At 43.0% G+C, this 22947-nt stretch overlaps 1 protein-coding gene across 1 annotated transcript in view; it reads right to left on the reverse strand.

Annotated features, from left to right (window-relative positions):
* The window catches only part of NUP93 (nucleoporin 93), a 75600-nt gene that overhangs the window by 7098 nt on the left and 45555 nt on the right, over positions 1-22947 (reverse strand). The window contains exons 4-17 of the mRNA XM_074151676.1: positions 21278-21406; positions 14469-14543; positions 12902-12991; positions 11409-11548; positions 9234-9366; positions 8103-8260; positions 5490-5655; positions 4556-4649; positions 3504-3695; positions 3140-3266; positions 2951-3023; positions 2576-2620; positions 1590-1706; positions 837-955 (exon numbers count right to left, since the gene is read on the reverse strand). Coding sequence (XP_074007777.1) covers positions 837-955; positions 1590-1706; positions 2576-2620; positions 2951-3023; positions 3140-3266; positions 3504-3695; positions 4556-4649; positions 5490-5655; positions 8103-8260; positions 9234-9366; positions 11409-11548; positions 12902-12991; positions 14469-14543; positions 21278-21406 — 1658 coding nt within the window. The remainder of the gene's footprint in view (positions 1-836; positions 956-1589; positions 1707-2575; positions 2621-2950; positions 3024-3139; positions 3267-3503; positions 3696-4555; positions 4650-5489; positions 5656-8102; positions 8261-9233; positions 9367-11408; positions 11549-12901; positions 12992-14468; positions 14544-21277; positions 21407-22947) is intronic.

The following is a 22947-nucleotide window of genomic DNA, read 5'->3' on the forward strand; positions in this document are numbered from 1 at the left end:
AGACATTCCTCACAGGTACCCACCTTTTGCTCGAGTGAAATATAGGAATTGTCCGCGGCAGTCACTGTGACAAGACGGACTGAAAGATGATTTAAAAAAATCCCAAAGCTATTTCGCATTACAACCCTTCACAAGCAGGTTATTCCTAACTTCTAGCTGCTCGTGAATCTTAAGCACCGGTGTCTCTCAAACACACATCCTCAACAGCACACCGACACTGCAGGTGACATCCCTTTGGGTCACTTCCATCTCTCTTTTCTAAACACCACAGGGCACTTTCCTAAAATAACAGGCTGTGGAAATGAGGCCCATGGGTTACCTGAGCCATATACACACCTCAGCTTAAATGTTCCCTTTTCAGCTTTCATCATAGCAGCAGTGAAATAAAGTTTTCAGACAGGTACTGAACTCACCGCTCTGCTGTTACAACTCAGAATTTACTGGTTTTGTAGCGCTCTCTTAATACTATTTCAAACAATCGTGTGCAATGAATCTGCAACTGTTATATTTTGCTTTAAAAATAATCTAAACCATACAATTCATTATACGTATTGCTCCTTACTAGACTGTCTCCAGTTGGCAATCCTGCAATTCCCTCTTCCTGATTCACCTACAGATAAAGCTTCTTGGCAAATTTATCCCTGAATATTATGCTTCTGGTTTCAGTACTGCAAGCCGTGATGAGCAATTCCACCCTCTTCTCTGTCTTCCTGGATGTACTGCTGCGGATGCCACGGTACAGCCAGCAGAAAAAGAGTCAGGAATTCACACCCACTGGACCGACAGTCCCAGGCCAGGTCCAGATGGATCACCCAAGTCCTACCCCCTCACCTTACCTCTCGGCGATGGAATGGGCCATGTTCTTCAGCCGCTCTTTGTTCGACTGGGGAGTGCTGATCTGGGGAACGATGGGACTGAGGAGCTTGTTCATCAGTTCTAAAACTTTGTCATGGTTCTGTTGGTATTAAAAGTTACAGACAAATAAAGGGAGCATGTTGGGACTTAGTGTTTTAATCTCATTGGAAAAGCAGAAAGGTCTCCTGCAGCGGTGCCCTGAGATGCTGCCTCCCTCCCATAGTCGAGATCGTATTACCTATAAGCAACATAATGCTGCTGGCTCGTGTGAAAACATATTTTCCCCTAATCTTCCTCTAAAACAGTGACTATGGTTGCATCCACGTTTATTTCAAATATATTTTGGAAGGAAACAAGAGTACTCACTATACAGCCCAACTATTTTAGGCTTCAACACCTATGAAACTGGAACACTCCAGGTAAATACCTTCACCAGCCCCAATAAAATCATGCATGGGGCAATCTCTTCAAAAGACCACATTGATCAAGAGCCAGGATGTCTTAAATCAGAATGGGTTGGAGCGCAATCCATCTGGGTTTGCTCACCAAAACCCCCCTCCATGCAGCCAACGGCTCTGCTTTAACAGCAGCAGAAATAACCGGCTTCAATAAGGGCAATTCAACCTCCGAGATTAAATTTAACCTCCTAATCACAGGGAGAATGTTTGGAAAAACAAAACAAAAAAAAAGGTGAGCCAGGTACATATTTAAGGCAGCGCGTAGAAGATATTTACCTTTGCAAGATCATAGAGTTTTGCAGCTTCTTCAAACAGTCCTTTATTTTCTGCTGCAGAAGCCACTTTGTTAATAATGGGGTTTGTGTCACTTGTAAACTTGTCTATCACTCCAGGCTAAAGAGGTGAGACAAACACGAAAGGAGAGAAGAGAAATGAGAATGCCTAAAAACTCCTGAATATTCTGTCAAGGCAATGAATATTTTACATGTTGGATTATGATGAGAATGGCCTGTACATTTCCATGGGAACGTGCAAAAGGGACATGTTAAAAATAGGAAGAGCTCTTGTGAGAGAGACTTTCCCCAAAACGGAGTCAGCACTGAGACATCTGCAGTTTCAGATTCATTCCAAATGACCCAGATAACAGGTCAAATTCTAAATTATTTTAATTGCTGATGACACATTACAGAGGAAAAGAAAACACAAAAGACTTCAGCATCTAATGTGCCCGGTTCTCCAGGGATGCTGTTTGTGTACACTGGTGTGACAGGTTGCAAGTCAAATCCTACACGGATAAACGGATGCACGACCAGAATTTTAAAAGAAACACTAGACACAAGTAGGATAAAAGAGAGGAAAGAGTCAAAGATATCTGGAAAGGATTTTACTGTAGTTGAGGATGTAAAAACAAGACCAAATCGTCTAGAAGAACTTATTTTAAAATGGAGATTGCTGGTTTCATACCAAAGAAACACGGAATTTAGTAAAGTCAAGAAAACAGGATTTGCCACTAATGGTATAACCTAAAAACTATCTGTCTTGCAAAGAGATGTAAAATGAAAGAATATGTGTCAAGATTACCAAGTTACCTTGCTCTCGTGCATGCAATTTCACTGCTGTGAGACTGACAGAAGAAAACCATCGAAAAGGAAATCCTGCCAGAAATGACTTTTTTTTTTGACAGTAGAAATGATTGCGGCATGAGCCCTCATCTTAAAATTAAGACTTTAAATTTAAAATATAAACATAAATTGTCAACTCACCTTCCTACTACCATCGTTTTCCAGCTTTCCAAGAATCATATCAAACTATATCCACACAGGTGTAAAGTAAGAAAAAAGGAAACAAAAATAGAGAGATGAATTGTGCATGTTTCACAACATATTTACTAAATACAAAGATGGAGTCATGGATGAATGAAAAAGCGACCGATGTCAAAATTATCTGTATATAAATAACAGGCACAAAGATGGGATTAATTATGTTAAACGTATGGTTGTTCAGAGATCTCCCACCATCTAGGTTTGCATCAGGCAGAAAGAGTATACAACTGTGTAAGACTGTCCTGCCTAATAAAAATTTCAAGGAAGAAATGAATGTCAGTTTAAGCGAGGAAGGCGAAACACGGCCAAACATACCTCTCTGCTTTCAATCGCTAGTTCACTGACACAACGCAAGAACATATTCTCTCCTTGGCTGTCCTTCTCATTCCTATAGAGAAATGGAAGGAGGAAGGTACTCCTGTTTCTGAGGACTTCCCAGATAAGAATAATTAAGCAGTAATAACTAGGAAAAAAATTAATCTAGAGAGATATATTAGCTCCTACCTGAGAAAGTAAAAATACTGCAGCGCTTCCCTTGGATCTGTTGATTCAAACTTACGGGTGTAAAGCATCAAAAGCCGCACAAAATTTAGACGCCTGACGCCAGGAGGGTCACCAGCTTCGTGGCTCACTGCAATGTTGGAAACAACACTATCAGAGAACCCAACACCAGGAAATGGCGCTCCAATCTTCATCCCAGATTAGTCAGAGCCATGATACAGAGCTCTAATGCAACTAGAACAATTAACTTTTAGGAGATTACTCCGATAAATGCTGTTTGACCAATTACATAGACCTGCAGTGTCTACAGGTGACTCTAAGGGCTCAGAAAATATGCCTTTATTGTAAATAAATGTGAAGGACTTACACAGCTGTGCGCTCTGCCCAGAAGATTTCAAGAGCAATTTTAACTCAAAGAGGACCAACGCGACATGAACAGCGTGACAACGCAAGCGCTCTGTCCGGAAGAGAAAAGCGATGGCAGCTTCAAACTGAGCTGTCAAGAACAACACTTGGAAGTAGAGCGAAGGCTGCTGGTTCACCGCAAAATGGGATTCACCTGGAAAAAACAAACCCACAAAGTGTAAGTGAGAATGATTCTGCAGTCAGAGATCACTGACAGTGGGTGCTTCCTGTCAAGAGTGCACCACTATTGCTCACTCAGTGCCAACAGAAATAAGCACACCAGACAAAACTGAACACCTAATTACACATCAGTGGCTTATCTATAACCGTTCCACTGAAATATATCACGAAAGATAAATAAGTGTAAAGATATAATCAGGAAATGAAAGAGAATAAATAGTTTCTCAAAAGAGCTCCTTTGTTTTTTTCAGACAACGAACCATCAGCTCTCCCAGACTGCAACAGGTTCTTAAAGACCACAACTTTTTGTCTTCATTTATACTTAAGCCAAGCAGTACAAATAACGTTAAAAACCTGGATTTTACTACTCAGTGACACCAAAGGTAGCTTATTGTATTTCTTTTCTGCACATTTTTGTCTGGGTGTCAGTGACGCTACAAACTGGAAGGCTGTGGAGAATCAAATTCTCTACGTTTTGGATAGTCCAAGTCACCTAATTTTGATTGACTGAAAGATGATTACGGGAAAAAAGGTACCTTCTTAGGCTGTGGACGTTCCTAAAACCTTCTCAAGTGGAAAGAACTGTGACTTGGGTCCCCGGAAAATTACTCAAAATAGTAATTTAAAGGAAACAATGAACAATAGATGCAGACAGAAAAAGCCTGGGAAACACACGCCTACATTAGGGGACACAGGCTGTCCACGAACACCCTACAGATGCCTGTCACCAGTGGAGAGGTTTTATGTGGAGTTGGGTTTGTGTGATAACAACTGGGAAGTGCCCTAAGCAGAAGAGCAGAGCCTCAAGTGACGCATCCCTCTGTGGTTCCTTACCATAGTCTTCTAGCAGCTGCTTCTGGAACTGCGATAACGTTAGTCGGTCTTGTGGAGAGCTTGCGCCATCGTCATCAAAACACACTTGGTTCAGCTGAAAAATGCATCAAAAAAAAAAAAGAAATAGAGATATTTCAACTTCACCTTGCAAAAGGGATGCACGCAGAAGATATTTTGTTCCATCTGAAGCCCCTCCTAAGATTTGACCAACTGACTAGAAACTACTTCTGGTCACAACACCGGGTCCACCCGTTGCTAGGAAGCTAAGCTCTCTCAGGCAAGGAACAGCAGAAATCCCTGCAGTTATAACCTGGGGGTCCTTCTGTATCTCTCCACGCCATCAAACTCCCATGCTGGGACTCTGAATACTCACTAAGCAATAATTAAAAGCAGTATTTTTTTTAGCCAGTCTTAACAAATACATCATTCTACTCCCTCTTTCTCATAAAGAGGAGAAACGGGGAATGACCTGGATCTATCACACCCCCACCAAAACTGCAAGGACTTTGGTCTATAAAGACATTCACAGTGTCGTCTTCTGCCACTTGACACCAACATTTCAGTCCTAATCCATCCAGAAAGGGAAATTCAAAGATCCTCACGGTACCAAGCTACCGCTACTTGTAGAAACAGCTGACGAAGATGAGTGTCAAATGAAGAACATGACACCACCAAAGACAAATGTCCCCAAATTAACACCCGGTAGCACAGAGGGTCACAGAGCAGCCCCGGGACTCGGGTTCCCAGCCCTTCACTGTCTCCAAGGTCAAGCCACATGCGTGACATTGGTGCAGGACTCCAGCCTAGAATTGGGGAGGGTGGAGCAGCGCAGAAATGCAATACCATTTAGACATGTCCTTAAAAAAAAAAAAAAAAACAAAACAACAACAAGAAAAGCCAACAAACAGCACCACGACCCCAACCCCACACTCACTTTTAGCCAAAGATAATCTTCTGTTTTATCAGCGACTTCACTCTGGTTATCTGTAATGTCGCAGCGGCCAATAATACAGTAAACAGCCCTTTTGTAGGGGTCGGTATTATTTCTCAGAGCTCGTCTGTAATGGAGACGCAGTTTATTTTCTGTGGCAGGAGACAGTCTAAGGGAAAAAGAAAAGATTGAAGGAAGAGACATGAAACCCACCTTTCCCTGTATGAGGAAACGTGGATACAAATCAGCGTAAACAGGTGCAGGATTCACAGCAAAGGCATAATGACAGTAAGCACTGGCCCGTATTTCTTGCACTTTCTATTTACATCTGTAGGTAAAAATTTTGCACACATGAATTTAAACATGTAATTAAGTTATGGAGGATCATCTTCAAATACCCACTGCAGGGAAATAAAATTAAAATCAGATGACAGTCTCTTTAGAGGTGCATTAATATTGTGGTAGACGAGCTATTTTTGTCCGACTGCTATTTCATCATTTCAGAAAAAGAGAGCTCACAAAGTCTTTGAAACTCTTTGGGCTGGTAACTAACAAGTGAGCAGGTCGTTGTACCATGAAGCCGTTTAGGAGAGACACTTTCATCTTTATCATTAAATACTGTCATAATGTTCTTTGTCATTCTATTTCTTGTACCCTCTTTTAGAGAATTTTACAGAATTGAATCAATAAAGTGTGCTTCTAGACTAAGACAGCGTTTGTCAGATCTGTAGGCAGAGCATCTTTGCCTAGCTGCAATAAAACCAAAATAAATCAATTACACTGTATCTCATTAAAGCGTTTGCAATGAAAACAATGACAGGACCTTCACTGAGGTTTCTGGAACAATCTTATTATAATGAGCACTCCTAGATATTCTCTACAAACCAGGTTAATTTATAGAAGAATAACATGGCGTACACTACTCGGTAAATGGCACTTTGATTATTTTTTTTTTCCTCTCAATCTGTTGTGGGTTTTTTCTTGGTTTATTTTTGTTTGGTTGGTTGATCTTTTTTTCTTTCCTTTTTTTTTTTAAGACATGCGAACTGGTATGTTCTTGCTCACATTTTCACACCTGAAGAGCCCCAATGCATTCAACGTGTTGCAGGATGAGAATTTCCCACGTATGAATGAAACTGGGTATTACAAATTCACGTCCTGGCGCTTACCCGGGCCCTCCAGTTTCCCCCAGTTTCAGCCAGTACCTTAGCCCAGTGCCGTTCCCCTGCAGGGAGCACGGCTATCCCGCAATAGTTGACCGTGAGCTTGTTTGAAATTCAGTGCAAGTGGAAAGGTTAAGCAAGATAACCTAAACCACCACGGCAGAGCTCGGAGCACACCTGAAGATGCACTAAACTCAACTGCTTGCAACCACACCAGCAGCAGTTTGGCCAGTGGCCTCTGTCAGCGATGGGCAGTAAAAACTGGAAGAGGAGAAGAAGCGGAAGAAAGACCTAAGAGTGAACAAAGGCCTCTAACAAACATTACTTGCTTTTACTGTGTGGCATTCTTACGAAAACAGGTGTAGTAAAAAGCGTTCCCCAAAGGAAATTGAACCAAAATAAGCGACAGGGGAAATAAAAAGACACAGGTTTCGTGAGAGCAGATTAAATCTGATCTATTGTATGCAGTATCCTACCCTTCCACAGGGCGGGTCCTGTGGTAAAAAAGCAAAGCTGCATCACTGTCTTGTTTTTGAAATGTAAATTTTCGTGTATTTTCAAACAACTCTTTCTCTATGGAGATTCCTAGACTTCAAAGCCACAAATTAAAATATTTCACTGAATTTCACTGAATTTTTAGAGTTGGAAGGGACCATATAGATCATGTAGTCCAACTCCCCTGCCGAAGCAGGATTGCCCAGAGCACGTCAGAGCATGTTACTCAGGACTGCATCCAGGCGGGTCTTGAAAATCTCCAGAGAAGGGGACTCCACACCCTCCCTGGGCAGCTCTGGAACCCTCACCGTGAAGAAATTCTTTCTCATATTTGAGTGGAACCTCCTATGTTCCAGCTTGTGCCTGTTGCCCCTCGTCCTCTCACTGGGAACCACTGAAAAGAGTCTGGCTCCCTCCTCCTTCAACCCACCCTTGAGATACTTATAAGCATTGATAAGGTCTCCCCTCAGCCTTCTCTTCTCCAGGCTAAAGAGTCCCAGCTCTCTCAGCCTTTCTTCATAAGGGAGATGCTCCAATCCTTGAATCATCCTCGTTGCCCTTCGCTGGACTCTTTCCAGTAGTTCCCTATCCCGCTTGAATTGGGGAGCCCAGAACTGGACGCAGTATTCCAGTTGTGGCCTCACCAGTGCAGAGTAGAGGGGGAGAATGACTTCCCTCGACCTACTGGCCACACTCTTCCCTATGCAGCCCAGGATCCCATTGGCCTTCCTGGCCACAAGAGCACACTGTTTGCTCATTGTCATTTTGCTGTCTACCAGGACCCACAGATCTTTCTCTTCAGAACTTGACTTGATGCAAACTTCTTACATGTAATTTAGGTAGGTAATATAAACACCAGGCAGCCATCACCACCAGAGGAGACCTGAGCTGCTTATATTTCTACCAAGTCACAGCAATTCCCACCCCTCACAAACACCTTCCCTAGTTCCCCAGTTACCTTCTATCTTTACTGTGCATGTACTCCTGGAACCAGGTTTTAAACTCTCCCAGCTGGTGTTGTGCCCGTTTCACCACGTGCATGGCTGCAGCCAAATCTCCACAGCGCATGCAGTAGTAAATCAGTGCCCAGACGGGATGGCCTTCCACCTCACCATCCTGAAAATAAAGGAAGAAATAATTAAATATATGTATTTTTTTTTTAAAGCAGCATATTTGAATTAATTTTCTTTATCATTTGCCTCATTCATTATTTCTGCCCTTACACCCACACATTGATTTTGGTAAAAAGTTCTGTTTGTGTCGCAGAAGCCAGAGCTGATGAGGTTTAAGCCTTGTGAGAGCCGTGCGCATTCTCGCAGCGAAGGGTGCGACACTCTTCTGCTTGCCCAGATGTCAGTTCTCAGCGAGGTTCTGACAACCCCAGAACTAGCATTCAGATATCCTCCCCACCCAGGAGCTGGATTTAGATTACACCACTTGAGTTATTAAAAACATTTGCACTGAAACAGAAAGATACCAACTAATCACGGATCTCAGCAGGTAAGAAAAGGGCAGCTAGACTCAGCTATGTGGCTCCAATATTATGATTTATTTTATTTCATTTAACTTTAATCTTTCAGCTCAGCCTGCCTGCTTATCTGGTACCTTTGTAGGTGTGCAAGTGAGAAGGACTCACTTTATTCAGATTTATTCAGATTCCTAAATAGGAGCCTTGGGCTACAATTCAGATTAATTCGTTGCATATTTAGTCATCAACAACTGGTGTCGCCACCTTACAGTAAGTGCAAAAAAAAGAGAAAAAGCAAAACAGGGAGATTACATCATAACGTATTTTAATACTTGCTTGTTGATCTCGAAAAAGACCACCAGAAGAGACTATAATTGCTGGAATTTAGAACTCAAACTACCAGGCACCACCCTGCTTTAGGACCAGCTCTGAATTCAAAGGGATTTTGTCAACTATCTTCTGTTTTTCCTAATGAAAAATTCTAGAGAAGGGCTAAAACTGCCCTAAAAGAAGTTTAAACAACAGAAAACCCACTGGAGCCTGCAGTAGTTTCCTGGCTGTGCTGAAGCAAACATATTTGTGTTATTATTTTAGCTCAGCTGCTGGAAGTGCTGACCGTACCTGGAGCCCAGGGACAGGCGCGGGGAGTTTGATGTTCAGGAAGCTGCGGACGAGTTGATAGGTCCCTGGGACTCCCCCCAGCTGAGCCTGGTGCAAGTTTCCAAAGACTGTCACAAAGGTATAATTCTTGTAACTGAAAAACAACACAAGCAAAACAAACAGGTGAACAGAGTGAAATACACTTGTTACACATCCCCTGCCACTCAGACCCCATCGAATTAGCCATTTAAAGTAAATGACTTTGATGTTCAAACATCATCACTACAACAAAACGAGGCAGAGACTTGTGTTGATTTAGGAAGATCCTTGTATTCAGCAGTCTCACGAGAACCCATGTCTGGAGTCATGGTGTACTGCCCCGGGTTCATATGAGGTTCCTCTCATTAGGTTCTCTTAGTACTAAATTAAACTTAATTACTTAACTGGCAAAAAGCCTTTCCATCCTAATGCTTTAGCTCTCAATATGTTTGTCTCTCCTCCCTGCCCTATGGACAGATACAAACAGGAAGGCCATGGACTTACCAGAAGGATATCACAGAGAAAATGGCAATTCAGAGGAAAAACAACTAGTACGGGCAGCTTTGACAACACCTTCTAAAATAACCCATCAAAGCCTTTAATCAAGGCAGGTCAATTTAACAAATACTCATGTTTGGAAGCAGAAGTCTCAGAAGTCTGTACACTGAAGGAATACCTATAGAAGCAGCAGCAGTAAGTTACGTGAAGGCCTTTTTTTCTCTGCAGCATGGGACAGACTCGTGCAGCAGCAGACTATAAAACCAAGTGGTTCTGCTAAACACGGGCAAGCATCAGTATATCTCGATAACTAACATTATGGCTGAGTTAAGCACATGCTCCTCAGGGCTTAAGATGGTGGTTGCTCCAAAGCAACTATCGCAAGAACAGTTGTGAGCAGCACTACATCTCCCCCTTGTACACGCTGAGGCATGGAAACACCCCACTATTACCCAGCTCTTCCTGGGAAAGAAAAGCTACAAAGCAAGGCACAGGTGGTTGTTTTTTTTCCCAAAAATGAAGTCTGCAGGGCCCTATTTCTACAATTGGGAGGGTTGGGGGGGGGGAAATATATGTAACTAATTCCTCATTTTAGTTAGCAGCTAACGGCACCGTGAAAATTTAGCGAGTTGGATACTTGGCGAATCAGATTGAGAGCCACTGGCTCATGGCACACCGCTGAGACACAAGAGCTGCAAAGAGAAGATCCTTTGGCTGTGCCAGTTCAACCCTGCACAGGCAGGCACCCCGCCACCACCCCTGGGTGGCAATCAACCTTCGGGAGCCAGGAGCCCGTGCCAGGAGGCAAAACCATCTCCTTGCAGCGTGCTGTATGGGAGCGCAGCACTCTCTGTGCTCAGATGACAGATCTGTGTCTGTAACAAGTGCCCACACACCACACTGCGGCTTTTGTTTGCTCTCCACCACTGAATTAGCCGCTGGCATCACATCGGCAGCCCCTAGATAAGAGACACTGCAATATCCACATGTGCAGGGAACAGGTAACACGGCAAACGGGGGATTTTTTTGGCCAAGGAGCTTAGACCTCTGTGATACTTGCTGATACAGAGAGTAAACCACTTTCCAGAGGCTGAAAAATCATTGCTAGATGTCTCGGCTTCAGCCTCTTCAAATTCTTCTTCAGCCTCTTCAGCCCCTACAAAAACCCTTCAGTGTAGGAATGGCATGATCAGAACCTGACTGGTTGTGCCAGATTTGTCCCCAGTGCTGTCCGGTTTCTCCCAGCACTAGCTCCCAGCAGTGATCAGCAATCACAGAGAGAGTACAGGAAAGGGGATTTTTTTTTTTGCCGAGGGGAAGTAGATCTCTTTCCACAAGTGAAAAATCTTCACATAAGTATTCTACATTCTCTTGTAGTGATCAGGGCAACAGAGAAGAAAGAATGAAAGGTCTTTGCATCTTCTAAACAGTCTCCCCACCGATTCAAGGCCTTTTTAACTAGAACAGGCTTTAACTAAAACAGTTTTATACTCAAGTGGCTGCTCTAAGCCTTGCAGAACAGAAAAGACAGGCAACAGACCCTTCTGTAAGCAGCGAGAGGTAGCTGACTTGTTAAGGTGTTTGCCTGTACTACAAAGTCATTCTGGCTTGTTATTAGGGAAGTCTATTAAACAGTGCTGCCCAGAGCACTCATCTTACCTTTGTTCCAGGAAGCGCAGAGCCTTCCTCACAAACTCCATACGCACCTCCATGTTGGTCCGGACCTTCAAGGCATCGCTCGCAGGAACCAGGGTAACATCGGTCATTTGTTTCACCATGGTCCAGAACTCAGAGATGTTCTATAAACAAACCACGAGTAACAAGATGAACAAGCAACACTGGTTTGAGCTACATGGTGTCTTGATGCTTAAGAAAAGCACAAAAACCCAAGAGTAACGACTGTTTAGATTTGTAATGGAGATAGGGGATGCAGTCATGAAGGTCACGACACTTCTGTCCTGCAGAATTCAAATTTCCCAGGCTTCTCTGCATAATTCTTGTGCAAGATGATGGCTATAAATATTGTACCTGCAATTGTCACCCAATGGACAACGATTTCCAAAACTAGGCTGGGTACTTGGTGCTCTGACTCCTTCCCCATTTCCAGCTCCTACATCCCACTCCATAAATACCACATCATCAGCAGCTTTCCACATCAGCAATTGCTCTGGCTGCCAGGGGAAATCTGGGCAATCAGCTGGGATGAGAAATACCTAAAGTGATACTGATCACTTGGACAAAGACACAGGTCTGGAAAAAAAATGTTGAAAACCATCCAGGTCTGCTCATTCGTAGGGATGAGATCATATCAGTATCTCCAGGACTAGGGTATCTCTGCTGAAACAGCAAAGTATCGAGAAGGAACAGCACTTCTCAGCGCTCCAGCAAGGGCAGGCACTTGATCTCCGTGCTTCAAAGCAGCAAGAGTATTCAAACTCACCGTGTTGTCCCCAGCAAAGTTAACAGAGTTGCTCAAAACAAAGACGCACCCCTGTACCTCAGATCTGACTGAGGCATTTGCCCTTCAGTTTCCCAATAGCTTTTTGTTTTCCCCTTTTGTTTTTTCATGACTTGACTCTCCTGCAGTATCCTCCTCCAAGCGTTTCTCAAGGGTGGCCAGGTTTGTACATTGGTTTTTTTGAGGTGGATCAAGGCAATGCAATTAAAGGAGCGGAAAATAAGAGAAGCAGCATATCTTTGGTTTAAAGTCAATCCTAATGGCTTCAGGCTTTGCTACGGGAGCCTACTTCAGCGCTAGCAGGGGCTGGTTGAAAACCCTTCACTTACAGCTAGATGCATTCAAAGCATATTAAGAGACCACATTTTGAAAACCAAACACAACAGAACCCATTTAAAATGAAAAGCAAGTTGTTTTTTTTTTCCTCCAACAGCTCATCATTCAGTATGGGACACCGCAGTGAAACCAGATTCTTTTCTTCCTCACTGTGTTAAGAAATTTTCACCGTGAACAAGTTCATCACAGGTGGGTCTTGCTGTACCAGAGATGATTCTGGTATTGGCTCTGTGTTTTCTGTGGAGCCATGCCTTATTTTTTTTTGGCAATATCAGTATTTTTCCACCAGTCAGCGGGCTGTTAATCACAGCTGAAAACAGATTAAATACATTTCCTTATGTTAACTCACTGGCAGTACCTTATCATCCAGCTCTGTAACGTTGGCGCAAAGGTCCACCAGGTTAGGCTGCAGATGTCCATTCACTATCTTCTCGTTATAAATATAAATCTGAAACGAATTGAAAGTAAGCAAGTTTAACAATATGTATTATTCCCCTTCCCTCCCTGCCCGGCCACAGCAGCAAAATCTGAACCCGGCTTCAAGAACAGCGTGTCCCCAAGTCCCTTCTGCTTCCCTCCTGCATTAGCTGCTTCTAGCCCAACGCAAGAGGAACCAGCACCCCGGCTGCCTCCTACGTGCTGACATAAAACAAACAGAATTTTGCTGCTTTGTGGCAGTATCCAGGGAAATCCGACACAGGGAAATGAGAAGAGAAACCTGGCCCTTCAAAACCTGCCCTTAAACATAAATACACACACCCCCCCACCCCATTTTCATTTAAATCTTGGTCTTAACTTAGCTTCTTTTGCTATTGTTCATTCTACTCTCAGCCCAAAGGCCTACCAGCTACAGCTGAAAATAATCACTCTCAATGCTAGGAAAGCAGTGCCATTGTATTTTAAGTCCCTTTTGCACGCACTACTACTTCAACATGCCCAGGGTGTAAACACGACGCGGAGCTCAGGATTGCAACCAGAACCTCTCATCACTGAAACCACGTACGCCATTACGGGTGTATTACAGTAGGTATGAAACAAATTAACGGGCAATTAACAACCACTAAATCAAACTTTAGACTTTATCAGCGCAACCACACGCCCGACTTTGCTATTCATTTCCTCCACAGTTACCGTAACGGAAGGCAGAGACAGAAAACCAGCTGCACAAGCCGCTCTCCGGCTCGGCAAAGCTCACAATCACAGTTAATTGTGCGCAAATTAGACAAGGCTTTGTCTACGACGATTCACATACTCCATTTCGGAAAAAAATCAAGTCCTTCTCTTTCATTTCGTTTCCAACAGCGCTGGTAAACAGATCATCTCAAATAACAAAAGTAACAAATTGGTTACATAAAGGTTTTATCAGTTTCCCCTGAAAATTTTCAGAGGGAGTCTAATGCTACCAGGCATATTAATTCATAGCCGAGGCACTAAAGCTGCTCATAAGACATGCCATTAAAACGGGATATAATTTGACAAACATCAGGATTAAGACCCCAGCATGTTTCTTCTTTTCCTACGGGCACACATCAGAAAAGCGACTTTCCACATGTGAGAATAAAGGGAATATAAAGTCTTTGTTTGCGTACATTGACACAAATTCTAAAAAAAAACTTCTTTTTTTTTTTTTTAAAGGTTAAAAGAGTTTCAGTTTACCATATGAGCATAAATGATTTCTGCAGTCACGTATGGTGTTCAGAATCTCCTTTTGACAAAAAAATCCTGTAGCAGACAGGGGAGTACTCTTCTAAAAAGTCAGGCTAAAGTTCCGTATTTTCCAATGGCATTTTCACTCCAGGCAGACATTTTCGTGTCTTACCTACTGCATCTTCTAACACGCTACGCTCACAGATCTTTATTTTCCCCACCTCTCTCTCTCTCTCCGTAGGAAATAACGTTTAACTATGTTTTTAATTGCCACTCACCTGACGAGCATACGCCATCTCCACGCTGTCCAAAGAGCTGCGACCTGGAGGACTCAACTCACCGGCGTAGCTGGGCTGTTTCAAGAGACATGTATAAGATAGAAAATTACCGCGATGCATTTTATCAATATATCGACTTCTAAAGCACAACAGCAAAACCGTGTTCCTGACGGAACCAAGAACAGGGTTTTGAACCATGTACAAGTAAAACACAGTCTCACTGCAATACACCATTATCTTCCCAATATAGCTTCAACTTTTCAAAGTGACAGAAATCCTCCCGATTCAGTGCGCAAACCAACCATTAGCTCTCCAGAATTAGGCCATCAGTGTCTCTCAATAGCATCTTATAATTTTAATTTTCCTTCTGTTTCTTGAAAGGTTGCTTATTGTCACGTTAGTGTCTTGCTGCAAAGCATCTAGTCTGAGCCTCCACCACAGCAAGGACACGGGATTCTACGGACCAGCTCAAATGGACCCAGTCTAGCAAATCTGACACCCCAGTTGTCCCAGTACCGTGACACAGACACAAAATGGGACTGCGACATTCAATTATGTGCTGAAAAGTGCCCCACTGCTGGTCAGCTGCAGGAGGAAGAAAGATGCTGGTAATATCCTGACCTGAAAAAAATCATCTTTCTGTCCATAGTGACTATGCCAGGATTGAGATATTTTTGGTGTAGAGCAGGGAGGGACAACAGACGGAGATGTGGCATGGAAGATTTGTACTCTTTTATAAAACTCGAGGTATAACACGCCATACTAGTCTAACGTTGCATAAAGCTATTCTTCTAAGTGTCCACTACAAACACAGGTATGTTTTCAGTACAGCCACCACCGAACACGGATGTTCACCACTCTGGAGGAAGGAATACTCCCAATTAAGTACGTAATAATCTCCAACGTTTCCTGCTTGCTAAAAATGTAATTCTTCATTTCAGCATCAGCATTGCAAGCCATGGGCTTGAAAAATAAAGCACAATCATTTTAAAGACAGATGCCTTTGAGGTAAACAGTGCTTTAATATCAGCTGCTTCACAAGCAGTGCTAAAGCCACGATGGTCTGAAGATAAAAGCAAGACAAGTTCAGTATAGAAGCATAATATTTATTACGAAGCCAACTGACATAGTTGGGGCAAGCAAAGAGAAACAGACAAGCTTTCAGAAAAACAAGGATGTTTTCAGGTCTGGAACTGAAGCAACAGCCTTTGAATTTCAGATTTTGAACCCAAAAGCTCATTTGACTCTCCCGGGCATAGGCTGGTTCAGTAACAGATGTCACCTCTCGGGACAAACCTCGTTCAGGTGTCCAGCTTAGGGAGTCACGAGGATCCGGGATGGTTCTTTACTTCCACCAGGAGAGAGGATGCAAAGCACATAATAAATACTAAACGTGGTCGAGCAAACACTGAGAAGTTGCCTTGGTTTGTTACCAGATAACTCAAGTCCATCTATATTCCTCTAAAACTGGAGCTCTCGGTCTTTCTCTTTTTCTCAGAAAGAGCAGGTACGTCTGCAGAGTTTGAAAATCAAGCTTTTTACCAGCAAAGTAGGTTACAGCCAGCTCCAGCTGCACATCCTCATTAGCTGTTAGCAAGACTGGCAAATAGCTTTACTTTTCCTTACATCAGTCACCCAGAAGGTCAGCACTTTATTGTGGAGATGGGATCGCATTCAAGTCCTGCCTAAGGACATGTTCTACTCTTTCCTGGAAGAGTTCAGTTAAATGGGACTGACTCGCTGCCTGTACAAACAGACCACAAAGCCCAAACGCAATGGAAAAATCGTCGTTTTCACTTTCAGTTTAATCAGCTTTAGCGTTCAGCTTCGCTGACCGACGTTCCTGCTCGCATGGATTTCAGGAAAAGACCTGAGAAATGGGTAACTTTTCTCCAGACGGTGTCATCATTCAGTTGCCTGCTTCAAACGAGGATGAAATGCTGACAGGGTCTTCAAAAGAATCTCACTTGGTTTTTTGGGAACCGTAGCCCAACTTTGAAATGAAATAATACAGAGGAACTTCCAGACATGTGACTGATCAGTCTATGCACTCAACAGTGTCTCAGTCATTCCCTAATGCTTATAGTTTTAATCTGAATTCAGTTTATCTTCTACGGTGTAGGACTCCTGAGCGTACGTTCTTGCAAAGTCAACAGCCATCCACTGTCCTCGTCCGGGAGTTTTGATCAGGAAAACGTTGGCAATTGTGAATTTAAAGACCAATGGCCAAGGAGCTGCTCCGAGTTAGCTGGGAATTTATAGGAGAAGCTAAGGGCATTGATCTCTGTTGTGAAATTATATGAACTTTGTGATATTTGTGATTCTGCGTAGCATACAACAGTCGATTACAGAAGAAAAAAAATACTCGGTTGTGTTTGTCCCTGGTGCAGTGAAATCCAAATGAATGAAGGTATCAAAGCTGAAGCCAGACAAGCCTTTAAGATTGCTGGAATTAGTTTGTCACTGCATTAATTTCTCAGTAATAATGCAATTTAAATTATGTCCGACCTGATTATAAAATCAGGCAGATGCATTTAGACCTTAGGCAGTATAGAAACGCCTTATCAAAAACCCCAAAGAAGTCCCACTTTTTCTTTTTGCAGCTGAACTTCCACTAAAAATACTCCTCACAGTCACTCCTAATGGACACTGATATTCAGAAGCATTAGCATTTTTCTTTCAGTGCCAAATCATCTGACACAAATTCCTTTAAACCCACCTAAAACCCAACAAATTCTTTGTTCTAAAGAACAAAGAAGCTGTTAAAGCAGGTTTCCTGGGAAACAGACATGATGGCAGAAATAGCGCTTTGCAGCCTTCCCCTACGCTGTGCCAGATAAATTGCAGAGTTATTTAAAGTAACACTAAATTATGGACGTTGTCATTAATTACTGATGAGGTTTCATCTTCTAAAGCAAGTGAAGAAGGGTACATTGTGACTTAGTGTCACTTTTCAACCAGTGCCCAAACACCAGAAACATAAGGACTGGGGCTTTGCTTTGTGAATCTGGTGCCCTTTTCTCCCGCTGCCGCTTTGCAGCACCAAAGAGCATCCACGTGTCGCCGCTCCAGAGCGCGGGGCATCACCGATGGGTTAAAACCCACCGGGAAGGAGCTGAATTCAGAAGCGCACGCCTGAAATGAAGAAATAGCTGCTCTGGGGCTTGGGGCTTTTTTTTTTTTCCCTTTCTTTTCTCCAATTTTAATTTTACCCTCACTGTAACGTTTTGAGGCTCGCTTATTAACAGTGTGACGCAGCTGAGAACTGCCACATTGAAAACAAATTTTTTACATGTCCACTACCAACTTGGAAAGTCCTTTCCTTCAGCAAGGGAAAAATTCAGGAACTCAAGAATTTGTCTCGCTTTTCTTTCCTATGCCAGGAGCCATGGGAACAAGCTCGTTTCCTACTTTTTCCATCTCATACTCGCATTCTGGCTTCATCTTTGAATTATTAAACTTTAAAAAAGCGCTAGCTCACTGAACTCTCTCGTGGCTGTGCTAAAAGGAAATCTCCAAAGGCAAGCTAAAGCAGTGAGTCAGCGTGGGGAAGGCCGTTTCCACTCTTCACCCTGAACTGCAGAAACGGAGAGCCGCGCAGGCAATTCTGCTGTAGCTGGTACCCAGCGTTTGAAGAGGCATCCCCTAGGAGCTAAATGGGGGGAACTGGGGAAGGGCAGGATGTCCTTTGGTGGCAAGACAGAACTTACCAAGTTTTCTAGGGAAAGATTACAAAAGATGTGTTGAAAAGAGCAGCTAGGTACATATGGAACCATCTGCCAGGTCAGGCTCTCAAGCTTAACCGGAGCAGCAAAAGGAAAACCAGGGAGGTGGGTAACGCACAAAGGACTGCAGAACTGCAAGTGCACACACACGCGCACACACACACACGTCTCTGCATCTCCATCCTGGTACTGCTTAAATGGCTTCTGCTGGTTTTATCAACCGCATTTTCTTCTCCCTGCCCTGAATTTACGTCTTTCCAAAACAGTCTTCGGAACTGCAATATTTATTCTGAATATTATCCACCCATGAAAGCTGCAGCTATATTGCACTGCTGCCACATTTTTTTTTTTAATCTTGAAATTCATTTTGCCTAACGATGCTGCTTTTCAAAGGAGTCCTCCCTTCATTTGTACCCAGCCGAGCGTTCAGCTCCGCTTGCACACCAAACCACGTGCATCCGAAGATGAATTATTCATCACTCTCATATGAATATGCACATTCCTCGGCAGAAGTCCGGGCAGACATTTTGTCAGCACTCCAAATGGCTTGGCCAGTTAAGGCGGCAAATAAAACTAGGCAGGAGACCGAGCTGGAGAAACACCATCAAAATACGCTGCGGTGCAGCGGAGAGCATCTTGCAGTCCTTGGGATTTAAGGGATATGATACAGAGGGGCAGAAGAGAAACCGAGAGCGACGGCATCTCTCCATCACTGCGGGAGCGGGTTGTTTGACAGCAGGAGTGGAGATGGAAGAAAGAAAAAGCTGGAATAAGAGGACAAAAGAAACGCCTCGGCCCCTAGTGGAAGCTCGGAATAAACACCTTGAGAACATAAGTGATACCTTGAAAACAAAACCTGGGCTTTCCTCCCTTTTCTCCAAGAAGCACTTTTTTATTAGCTGTGTTTTTCCCTTGCGGGAATAAAGCCAGGTTGGAGGACAGGGGGAGCAGAAAACCCTAATGGTAAATCCTGCGCTAGGTTCTTTGAATCATGAGCTTTGCCTGTTAATTGGTCTTATTTCCATGAATAATGTGTTGGTATTTCACTCTGCCCAAATTAGCTTGCCCAAAGCTTGAGAATTGGCTCGCAGGCAGACCGGCCCCCCTGCTGCATTTGGATCTCTGCCTTTTCAGTTGATTCTCCATCTCCAGAGGATATCAATTAAACCTCTACTATATTCTACAGGCTGTGTCTGTTTGTGTCACACACACACAAAAAACTTATTTGACTGGAACAAGGCTTTAGAAGAACAACCTGCTGTGGGGAGGTTAGATAACAGGCTTTTAACGCAGTAGACGCACTTCAAACCTCTCAGACCTTTGACTTCTTCAGGCTAAGACTAGAATATATCAAGGATTTTAAATGCTCTTGAAATGACATACTGATACTACAAGTGCTTTGAAATACAGAGTGGAGTATTATTGAGTGAGAGTGTATATTGAGTCTTTAAACTCATTCATGAAAAACATTAGAGGGTTTGTTTTTTTTTTTTCCCCCCTCCCTCCTCCCTCCCACCAATTTGATGCTCTGCATCTCGAGTGCTGTGGACCACACCAAAACACCAGGAAAAGGGTTTTACCTTTTCAGAGCAGGTTATTAAATTGCTTCTGCTCGCAGTCAGTATCCACACTTGGGAAGGAAAACCCCACCGCAGTAACTCACACACAAACCAAAGACGTTGGAAGCTCTCAGGATAGCTGCCAAAGCTTTGGACTCACATCCGAAAATAACAGGAGAGCTGTTCCTAGTTTTAAATTAATTCAGCCTGCATTATTTAGTATTTCTAATATTGGAAAGCTGGACAACCTTCCGAGAAGTCACAGTAAAGTATCAGTAGAATACTTTCTGAGGAAGACAGCTTCTATAAAAAGACATATGCTAACTGGGATTAACCTATATTTAAAAGAACAGTATTCAGAAAGGGACATTTCATTAACAACTTTAATTATTTCCAAATCCCTATACAGGTCATACCCCATTAACACCAAGGGCTGGTTTTTTTTTTATTATTTTATTTTAATGCACTTTGCAGCTCTGTAAGTCATTCCAATGAACAAGATTATATATTTTTTTAAAAAAAAAGGTGGAATGGGGAACGTGGCTATAAAAACCTGGGCCTGTTTTCTGGCCTGAAAGCACAGCAATTTGCAAGCCCCAGCCCCCATCGCCCTCCTCTCACAGTCCCAGTCCTCATGGAGCATCGTGCAGGGGCTGCGATGTAACTGTGTGCTCCAGGGATCCCAGCCCGTGGCTGGTACCTCGAACTCAGAGGGGTGGAGTTCCCACAACTCCGCGCCTAGCTCTGCTTCACTCTGCTCATGTAACTGTGGCACTCGATTTAAGAGAATAAACTGTAAAGCTTGAAGTTAAAACATTCCTTATCTTATGGTACAAGTTGCTAGTCAATACCTTTCCATGTTAAACACGGGGTCAGGCTTGCCCAACAGGTTTGGTCCCTCCTGGATTAACCTTGAATTGCTGAACAGTAGAGGTCTTAGCAGCACAAAATTTTAATCTGCGGTGCATGAGACAGCAAGATAAAAAGGAAAACATACTCCTTTTTTTTTTTCCTGTGAATATTCATTTGATTTTGCCAGGAAACCTGAGAGACTTCATCAGTCTCCTACAAAAAGCCGTAAATCCTGGCTAGCGCACCGTGATAAGGGAAAGAGACATTCCAAGACCTACGTGTGAGCCCAGTCGCACCTGAGAAACTGTCTGGTCTCATCAGCGTTGCAAAGGTTTCCTGAAGGTGAAGTTTACCCCAATGTGTTTTCTGTCCCCTGAATATATTAACCCAATATGTGTCAGCGTGATGAAGTTTCCAGTTTGCACACACGTTGCTTAAAACGGAGCTCCACTGCTGCTGTACCCATCAGTCAACAAAAAATCATAAAGGTTTGCTATTTTGCTAGACAATGCATTCTGCTAATCGTGGCCGTTCTGGGATTAAACAGAGATTTGATATTTCACATTTCCACACAATTGTAGCTACAGAATAATCCAGAGGTGGTTTCAGCAGTGCTGCCAGCTGCACACCTGTTGTGCGCAACACTGTATGGTGTTTAGAAAGACAGAGTTACCTCATTTTCCTGAGTGAAATCGAGAGCATCTTCCCCCGATGCAAGCAGAGTATGAAGAATCCTTTGTTTCACCTGTTCCCATTCAACCAGCATTGACTCTCGGTGATACTCCTCAGCCATAGCAAAAGTCTGTGGGTGAAGAAGAAGAAGAGCTAAGGAACACCCAGAAACACCAAACAGCCTAGTTCTGCTATTAATAGACCAGCTCAAAAATTAAGCAAAAAATAGATAAATCAACCAGGTCAGCCCTCAAGAGCTAATGATGTGCTGCACGTTATTTTAACAGGGCTTCCTGTTCAGGTACGAGGGGATTCAGAAAGTAGGTGTGTGTGGAATTAAGACAACCCTCACATACCCAGCTGGTAAAACAGCATCTCTCCCACGGTACTGCAATACACAGAGAACGTAGCAGCCTGGAAATCGATAGGCTTCTCTCTTTAATTTAGCAGCACGGACACGATATCCAGGTCATCACCGATCCGCGCGGTTTGGTGAGAGTAACTTCTCTAATGGCAACCAGATTTTCATCTCCCCGGAGGCTACAAAGGTTTGACTTACCGCATTCTTAAGAGATGGGTGTTTATGGCCTGTATTTCATTTTCAGGTCTTTATCAGTATGTTTTTGGGTTTTTTTTAAATGGGAAATAGAATAAAATAAAAATAAAAGTATTAAGGAAAATTAACCAGTGCCAAAGAATCAGAAAGTCTCTCTCATCAGGAATGTAACTCAGGAAAGCACACTGGAAAATCGTATCCCGAGAAGGAACATCCTTTTACCTTTAAAATGGCTGATGTGCTACATTGTCTTCAGCTCCAACTGGGGAACTCATGGAAGGAAACAGCTTTTCCCCGCAATATTCCTTATTTTGGCCATAGGATTAGGATAGAGAAGATGCTTCACCACCTTTCCTGTTATCGTTGGGACGATGCTAACTAGCAGCCCCAAGTATACTGGGACAGGAAATTAAGAATATTTCCACTAATTCTAAATAGAGAATAAGCTATACTGGATCTTCCACCTCTTTCTCTTTCCCAACCTTCCCTTTCACACAGCTCTGTGCTGCAGGTACATAACTAAAGGGCTTGGTTGGCCGAGTAAGTTTTTCATCTCATTACAGCCCACTGTTAATATTGTCAATTAAGGGACAAAACATTGCCCAGTATAAATGAATTGATAAGAGGCAGTGACATTTGGCAAACATTTAACTATGGTGCATGCATGCAACTAGAGCGTGAGATTTGTGTTTCTTTGTTTTATAATATAAATTCACTTCATACTGTCATGGTAGAATATAGGTCTTATCCTTACCTTCACTATAATCATTCCAACAGGGTTTTCAATATGCTTCAATAATTACAGTATAATTATATGTAATTAAAATAATTTAATAATGCTTAACTACTATTTCTTATCATTTGGAAGAAACCCAGGCTCGGTTCTAAACCTGATGCCCCAAGCGCACGTGGAGGGAAACAATCGTAACAGAAGCAGCAGGAACCAGGCAGTGACATTTCCCAGCAGCGGCTTTAAGGCAAACAACAGGAAGCATTTTTCCACGCTGCATAATTCAATTGTGGAAATCACTGCCCCAGAACATGACAGATACCAAAAGCATAAAGAGATTCAGAAACAGGATCAGATGAATTTCAGATCGGAAAACAGCTTCCAG

The sequence above is a fragment of the Numenius arquata genome, chromosome 8 (assembly GCF_964106895.1).
Source record: "Numenius arquata chromosome 8, bNumArq3.hap1.1, whole genome shotgun sequence".
In the NCBI taxonomy this organism is placed as follows: Eukaryota; Metazoa; Chordata; class Aves; order Charadriiformes; family Scolopacidae; genus Numenius; species Numenius arquata.